The sequence below is a fragment of the Dipodomys spectabilis genome, unplaced genomic scaffold, assembly GCF_019054845.1.
Source record: "Dipodomys spectabilis isolate Male_0828 unplaced genomic scaffold, ASM1905484v1 ptg000001l, whole genome shotgun sequence".
NCBI lineage: Eukaryota > Metazoa > Chordata > Mammalia > Rodentia > Heteromyidae > Dipodomys > Dipodomys spectabilis.
In genome coordinates, this window is record NW_024870678.1 from 19,596,532 (window position 1) to 19,605,254 (window position 8,723).

At 36.3% G+C, this 8,723-nt stretch overlaps 1 protein-coding gene across 2 annotated transcripts in view; it reads left to right on the forward strand.

Annotated features, from left to right (window-relative positions):
• Enpp3 (ectonucleotide pyrophosphatase/phosphodiesterase 3) overlaps positions 1–7,887 on the forward strand; it is a 55,682-nt gene extending 47,795 nt beyond the window's left edge. Inside the window, exons 21-25 of one of the 2 annotated variants that reach the window (XM_042681778.1) lie at positions 708–846; positions 1,913–1,981; positions 3,048–3,180; positions 4,976–5,132; positions 7,625–7,887. In XM_042681778.1, coding sequence (XP_042537712.1) covers positions 708–846; positions 1,913–1,981; positions 3,048–3,180; positions 4,976–5,132; positions 7,625–7,798 — 672 coding nt within the window. In that variant the 3' untranslated portion in view covers positions 7,799–7,887. The remainder of the gene's footprint in view (positions 1–707; positions 847–1,912; positions 1,982–3,047; positions 3,181–4,975; positions 5,133–7,624) is intronic. The other variant, XM_042681858.1, reaches the window with a different exon arrangement.
• The last annotated feature ends 836 nt before the right edge of the window (positions 7,888–8,723 follow it).

The window sequence follows — 8,723 nt, forward strand, 5'->3', positions numbered from 1 at the left end:
AGTAACAGACTCTACATAGAGCTACAAAGAAAATTTTTAAAAAATCTTCTATTTCATAATGAAGCATATCTACAAGCTTATTTTAATCCAAACATGTGAAGTATCCTCAGGATTAGAGGCAGAGCTCAAGCTTAGAGTGCTTGCCTAGCAAGCTTAAAACCCTGAATTTGATCTCTAGTACTGCCAGAAAGAAAAAGAAGTATATTTATATATTTAGACAAACACAGCTTCTTGGAATTGCTTTTAGGTTGGTTAGATTTTCTTTTCCCACTAAAGAATAATATAGCTAATTCATACTTACATGTCTAGAACAGTGTGTATTTTGTTTTTTAATGTTTATTATGCATATGCAGCACATATCACCACATAAGTCCTGAAAAAGATTTCAGTTGGTTTTTGTTTGTTTGTTTGTTTTTGTTTTTAGCAAGATCAACCATTACTCCTCTGCTCTCAATTCAGGATTTACTCTGCAAATATTCCATTCTGAGGCATATTTGATTTGCCCTCTCAGTGTCCCCTAACCAGAAGTGAACCACAGAAAAAAACACTGCTGAAGACATCCATTTCCACTGCGTGCGTAGACCTGATTCACTAAGAAAATAGGAAGAGAGTAAATGAAAAACACTCTAGGGAAGTTACAAACCATTTAAGGCAATGTGGGAGCCATGACCGTGGGCGTAATTTTTTTCCCCTTTTCTCTCTTTCAGCAGGGAGACACATCGCCTCTTCCTCCCACTATCCCAGACTGTCTGCGGGCTGATGTCAGGGTTGCTCCTTCTGAGAGCCAAAAATGTTCCTTCTATTTAGCAGACAAGAATATCACCCACGGCTTCCTCTATCCTCCTGGTTAGTAGAGCTCTTTTTTAGAGCAATAGCTTAGAAAGCCCTCATCAGCTGAATTTGGCATGTGCCTTAAACATATACTGGCCACCAAAACTACCTGCTTGGGCCAAACTAGCTGCCCAAGAGGTTTCCAGTGGTTGTTGGCTGGTCAAAAGTAGGACAATAGCTATCATAAAGACAAGTTGATTTTTCTTTGGGAATCCCACATCAGTTCTAATCTCGCCCAGATGTCTAGAGAGTTTGAGTTTGGCAGGTTTACGTTTACATTTTAAATGGAAAACTCCTTGGAGAGAGAGCAACACAAGCATCTAAAAAAATATTTGTTCTGGCTGCTGCCCAACCTAAAGTCTCCATTGAGAATACAGCTGCTGTTTGTGAACAGAAACCAGCCCCAGCCTGAGCTATCACTCAGGCTTTGTATCCAACAACTTTAAGCTGTGGATTAAGTGGTGGAATAAACTTTTTAAAGCTGGTTTTCATTTTTGTTTTGTTTTGTTTTCAAAGATCTCTCTGGGGATCGTACCAAAACTAGTGTGATTTTTCTAAAACTTAAGTCTTTTTCCTGCTCATCAAGAAATGAAATTATCATAAAAATTTGCAATAACTTCAGATTCTAAGAATATAATTACTCTTGATATATAGCTTTTCTTTCTTTTTTTTTTTTTTTTTGGGTCGGTCGTGGGGCTTGAACTCTGGGCCTGGGCGCTATCCCTCAGCTCTTCAGCTCAAGGCGAGCGCTGTACAACTTGAGCTACAACGCCATTTCCGGTTTTCTGGTGGTTTATTGGAGATAGGAGTCTCACAGTCTCTCCTGCCTGGGCTGGCTTTGAATGGCGATCCTCAGATCTCAGCCTCCTGGGTAGCTAGGATTACAGGCGTGAGCCACCAGCGCCCGGCTTAGCTTTTCTTTCTTGAAGACAAAGATTCATAATTTAGATTCTGAGATCTAGTGAGTAAAATGTCTTAATGGAAACAAATAATACATATATATTAAATCAGACTTACTATATATACATATTATATTACATATTCAATCCCTAGATTTAATAAAAATCCATTTGTTTTTCAGCGAACAGTAATAATCTCTATGATGCTTTAATTACAAGTAATTTGGTCCCTATGTATGAAGAATTCAAAAGTAAGTATGTATTTGGGATATTAAGCTTAAAATGATTATGAACTTCTGAACTTCCAAACTCAACCTATATGTGATTATTGCCATTTGTTATGGAGATTAATGACTCATTATATTATTTATATTATTTTAAATATGGGAAATGAGGATCATAGTTTTTTTCAACTTACTTCAACTTTGAATGACTTGTCGCTAGAATTCTGAAAATTTGTTTACAAATTAAACTAAACATTTTTACAAAGTGAAATTTTATTTCCACTGTAATTAAACAAAGTTAAGTTTTTGTTCCCAGAATGATAATAAACACAACAACATGAATGTTGGGATCTTTGTTGTTGTTGTTGTTATTTGTTTATTAGTCATGTGGCTAGCCTAGGCACTATTTTTGAGCTTTTTGCTTGACTGGTGCTCTACCATATTGAGCCACAGTTCCACTTCTGGTTTTCTGGTGGCTAATTGGAGGTAAGAGTCTCATGGAGTTTCTTGCTCTAGCTTGCTTGACTCCACAATCCTCAGATCTCAGCCTCTGAAGTAGCTATGATGACAAGTATGAGCCACTTATACCCGGCTTGAACTCAGGGTCTGGGTGCTGTCCCTGAGCCTCTTCGTGCTGAAGGCTAGTGCTCTACCACTTGAGCCACAGCGCCACTTTTGGTTTTTGAGTGATTAATTGGAGATAAGAGTCTCACAGGGATTTTTCTGCCCAGGCCGGCTTCAAACCGTGATCCTCAGATCTCAGCCTCCTGAAGAGCTTGGATTAGAGGTGTGAGCCATTGGCATCTGCATGGATCATTTTTAAAACACACTGTCCTCAGAGTAACTGCCTCTATGGAGAAATCTGGAGACATATTTGACTATAATTTCAAGTCCACAACTATAGGAACAAAAAGAAATCATTACTGCACTTGCTTGTTTTTGTTACATAAACTACTATATAGAATTACCTCATTATCACTGATATTCACAGAAATAGAAGTTGATGCTATTTAAATACACCTGTCTATAATAGAAAAAACTCCCATGTTCAATAGGGGTTGATACTTTTGACATCCTGTTGATTTACTTATAGAAATGTGGGATTACTTCCATGAGGTTCTTCTTATTAAATATGCAGTGGAAAGAAATGGAGTAAATGTCATCAGTGGACCAATATTTGATTATAATTATGATGGTCATTTTGATGCTCCAAATGAAATTACAGAGTAAGTATTTGACGCTGACTTAGAAATAAGGTATTATAAGGGGAAAATTCTAGGATTCTAAATGAAAGTTTTGTGTTCCAAATATTATATAGTATATTCATGTTCAGATGCTATTATTATCTCTTTTTAACCTAGTCTATCTAAATATTTTTTTTTAGTTGTGGTGCTTGAACTCTGGGCCTGGGGGCTGTCCCTCAGCTCTTCAGCTCAAGCCTAGCACTCTACCATTTGAGCCACAGCACCACTTCCAGCCTTTTCTGTTTATGTGTTACTGAGGAATTGAACCCAGGGCCTCATGCATGCGAGGCAAGCACTCTACCACTGAGCCACTTTCCAAGTCCCTAGTTATCTAAATATTTAACCAAGGAATTGTAATGCAAAACTTTTAAACACAGAACAAAAAAAAATCTAGGTAAAGATTAGGAAATTTATAAACTGAAGAATAGAGATAAAATGAAATTTTACAAAGTCTAAGAAGCTAAGGGGACTTGGTGTACTATCAGTAAATACATATACATAACCAGTCCAATAATAAAAAAAGTAAAGACTAGGTTTACCTTAGAAAAGTTAAAAAAAATAGCAAGTAAATTATGATGCATCTCCCCAAAGAGAATGTACATAAATTTCAGGTAAAAAGCTAGTGCGGCCAAAGTGTACATCTCAATACTAAACTTGGTCTCAACAGGTTGCTGAGAATACATTTTGAAGGTAGTACATAGCAATTGAACTTTCCTCCAGTATTATTTCTTCCTCTTCTTCTCTTCTTCTCCTTCTTCTCCTTCTCCTTCTGCTTCTGCTGCTGCTTCTTCTTTCTTCCTCTTCTTCCTCTCCCTCCTCCTCCTCCTCCTTCTCTTCTTCTTCTTCTTCTTCTTATTATTATTATTATAACAGAGGACTCAACTAAACACTTTCAGTATTTCAGGCTAGACTGTAGCAAACAATATTTCTACTTACACCTTCTGATAAAACAATATATGTGACTTTTCCTCTGGTTCTTATTTCATCATTGATTGATTCTCCCTTTTATCTTTTCATAATTCTAAGAAACATTTTGGGCATTTTGCTACATGTTAGATGTTTTTCTAAGCATATACCTGTACTTCATTTAATCTACAAATTAGCTTATGTTAGGTTCCACTAACAACCCATTGGAGATGAGAAAAACAAGACAAAGAAAGATTAAATAAATTGTCTAGATTCTAAAACTACTAAATTACAAAGTCAGAATGTGGAGACAGACTGTCTGGATTGTCCATGTTGTAAATTACAGTCATATATTTACACTTATACCAGCTCATATCCTTTATTTTGCACTAAAATCCTTTACATTGTTAAAACCATAGCCCTGTCCTATCAGTTGTGGAGATTTACTCCCAAATCTATGCTGTGGAGCTGATAGTTCAGATGATCTCTTTGTTAAAGTCAAGGGAACATGGATTAGGTGGGATCAGTCTAGTGGAATGATTTGGCATGGTTGGAATCAAAGTGCTTTCATTCCTACATCTTGTTCTATTAGAAAATAGTATTGTGAGTATGAACTATGGAACACAGGAGGTAGAACCCTGTGTTTGCTTCTTTGCATTCTATATTTCCCCATAATCTTATACTAAGGTTATCTTTGTCCTATAAATTCCTTTTAGGCTGATTGAAGTAGAAGCATATGGTAACAATTTTGTACTTTCCATCTACTACTTTCTTGTATTGTATTTTTTACCATGACATCTCTTTGAAATGATTGTAAAATTTCTATAATCTTCAGAAGCAAAAATACAATAATATCAAATTATCCTTTTAGACACATAGCCAACACGGATGTTCCCATCCCAACTCACTACTTTGTGGTGCTGATGAGTTGTAAAGACAGAAGCCACACACCAGACAACTGCCCCGGGTGGCTGGATGTCCTACCATTCATCATCCCCCATCGACCCACCAACGTGGAGAGCTGTCCTGTGAGTATGCGCTGGGAGAGCTCGGGGCCTGAGAACACCATGTGGCAAAGCTCCTCTGGGCTTTCGTAAAAGTGATTCTATCTAAAATGTTCTTTATGTCCTTTGTGGATGTATGACATAAAAGTGAGCTTTACTGTAGATGACATAAAGCTGTGTAATTAATATCAAAGATGTCTGCATATGTGAACATGTGGATTTATATCTTCTACATGCCTTAGATATTTTCCTTATCTATATTATGCATGCTCATAAAAGAATGATATTATTAATTCTTTATTGTAGAAACAAATCTTAAGATCCTATCTTAAACCTGGCATTAATTTTTTCTGAACGAACACATACATATAAAAAATTCAGGAACTGGGAAGGTGGCTCAGTGGTAGAGAGCTTGCATGAGGCCCTGGGTTCGATTCCTCAGCGCCACATAAGCAAAAAGAAAAAGGCCAGAAAGAAAGAAAGAGAGAAAGAGAGAGAGAGAGAAAGAAAGAGAGAGAGAGAAAGAGAGAGAGAGAAAGAGAGAGAGAAAGAAAGAAGAAAGAAAGAGAGAGAGGGAGGGAGGGAGGGAGGGAAGGAGGAAGGAAGGAAGGAAGGAAGGAAGGAAAGGAGGGGGGAAGGAAAGGAGGGAGGAAGGAAGGAAAGAAAAAAGAGAGAAAGAAAGAGAGAGAGAGAAAGAGAGAAAAAGAAAGAAGAAAGAAAGAAAGAAAGAAAGAAAGGAAGGAAGGAAGGAAGGAAAGAAGGAAGGAAGGAAAGGAGGGAGGAAGGAGAGGAGGGAGGAAGGAAGGAAGGAAAGAAAGAAAAGAAAGAAAGAATGAAAGAAAGAAAGGAAAGAAGGAAGGAAGGAAAGAAGGAAGGAAGGAAAGGAGGGAGGAAGGAAAGGAGGGAGGAAGGAAGGAAGGAAAGAAAGAAAGAAGAAACGTTGAAACTTCACTTTGCTAAAATAATTGAAAATAACACATGCATAATAGAAAATTAATAGTGAATAAAAAGTATCACAGAAATCTATGATTCTAACTTGTTTGATCTAATTATATATAGTAAAAACTTGTTCAGACTCCAAGTTTTATTAAATATGTAAATATCTAAGCTAGGGCTAGCCAACTAGGTGAAAAGTCTGAGAAGTGCACCCCATATTGACAAGGCAGATTCCTAGAAGTGGATTAAGAAAACCTGGTAAGAACAGTGTAGATTTATTCAGCCATAAAGAAAAATGAAATTATGTCATTTGCAGGAAAATGGATAGAAATATCTAAAAAGATCTTGAGCTATAAAAATGTTCAGGATAACAAAATTTGAACATGCATAAAACACTGTTTCATATCTATGAAATGTGAGTGTCTGAAAACAATTCTATTGCCTATTGGAGTATAAAATTAGCATAGATACTTTGAAGAATGTATGTTAATATCTAGTACAGTTGAAAGTGTATGTATTCTATGACCTAATATTTTCTTTCCATGCTTAAGAAATTTATGCTCTTAAACACTGGAGAAGTTGTTACTCATTAGAGAATAATTTATTATAATAGCAAGGAAAATCTATAAGTATGATAAAGAGAATAATAGGCTACCCTAAATTTAAAAACTACAGTTAAAAACAGCTAGGTACCTGTGGTTCTCACCTGTAATCCTTGCTACTGAAGAGGTTGAGATCTGAGGATCCCAGTTCAAAGTCAGCCCAGGCAGAAAGTCCATGAGATGCTTATCTCCAATAAACTACTCAGAAAAAGCCAGAAGTGGTGCTGTGGCTCAAGTGGTAGAGTGCTAGCTTTGTATATAAAAGTTCAGAGACAGTACCCAGTTTCTGAGTTCAAGCTCTAGGACTAGCATGCTTGCAAAAATACACACACACACACACACACACACACACACACACACACACACACACACACACACACACACCATACAACAATAAAACCGTAATGATCTAACTAGACCTAGATATATCACTCTGGATAAATTATAAAGTTGAATGAGAAAAATAATTGGAAAATACCATGTCATTTACATAAGCTTGAAAACTCATAAGCCACTATTGAATTTTGTTTATCTGAAGTACACATAAAACTGAAGTAAAGGGCTGGGAAGGTGGCTCAGTGGTAGAGTGCTTGCCTTGCATGCATGAGGCCCTGAGTTCAATTCCTCTGTACCACATACGCAGAAAAAAGCCAGAAGTGGCACTGTGGCTCAAGTGGTAGAGTGCTAACCTTGAACTGAAGAGTTCAGGGACAGCGCCCAGGCCCAGAGTTCAGGCCTCACAACTGACAAAAAAAAAAAAAAAAAACTGAAGTAAATATAAAACTGGCTAAAATATGTTCATGGTGGCCTATGTACCATTTAATACATCTTACCCTTTTTGCTTTAATAAATAATAACATTCAATTTAAACAAATTTGGTTTAAAAGCAAGAAACGTCATGAAAGGATATCTAAGTAATAAAATATATTAATGAAAACTCATGCCTGTGGAAAACAATCTTGTGTTTGTCTTTTTCAGGGAAACAAAACAAATGATCTCTGGGTGGAAGAAAGGTTTCTAGCCCATGTTGCCCGTGTCCGAGATGTAGAACTCCTTACCGGTCTTGACTTTTATCAGGACAAAGCAGAGCTGCCTGTCTCTGAAATTCTACAACTGAAGACATACCTACCCTCATTTGAAACCATTATTTAATATAACCTATAAAATAATTTGGGCAAAATGAAGATGATATTTTCTGTTGGGAAATCATAAAATAAAGCTTGATATTTTTCTGTGACTCACTTAAAGGTTCTGCCACATCCATTTTATTATACTCATTCTGAACCTGCATTATTTTTTTTAAAAAATCACATTTTTGTGTGGACTTTGCCACATTATACCTTCCTATTATATTTGTTATGTCATTTATAATCTTCATTTATATTCTGCTGCCTAACATTTTCTAAACAAAATGAAGAACAGAGCTAGTAGGTTATTTGGCAACTGAATCAATTCTATATTTGTCATGTCATAAAACGTATATTTCGAAGTTAGGAAATACTGAAACAAATGTTAGCTGGATGCTAGTGGCTCATGCCTCTAATCTTAGCTGCTCAAGAAGATCCCGGTTTAAAACCAGCACAGTCAGGAAAGTACATGAGACTTTTATCTCCAATAACCTATTCAGATGAAGATAGAAGTGGTGCTATAACTCAAGTGGTAGAGCACTAGTCTTGAGTACAAAGAGGACAGCATCCAGGCCCTGAGTTCAAGCCCCAGGACCGGCAAAAAAAAAAGGAGAAATGTTTGTAATATTCAGTAATTAAATTACATTAAATTCAGTAATTATTTCATCCTAGTACAAAGAAATATGTACATGTGAAAAATCAGTTGTAAAGAATATCAACGACCTAGCTGGTCATGGAATTACAGGGAAATTGCAATTTCTATTGTGTAGTTATATTTTGTAATGAACTTCTTTCAAAATCTAAAAACAATGAAATCAGTTGCATTTTTAAATAGTATTTAGAGAGTATTTTAAATACACAGAAAGGTTTCTCAGACAGTATGAATTACTGTCCTGCAGTTCAGCTTTAAATGGTTAGCAATCTTACTTTGCATGTTTATATTACATCTA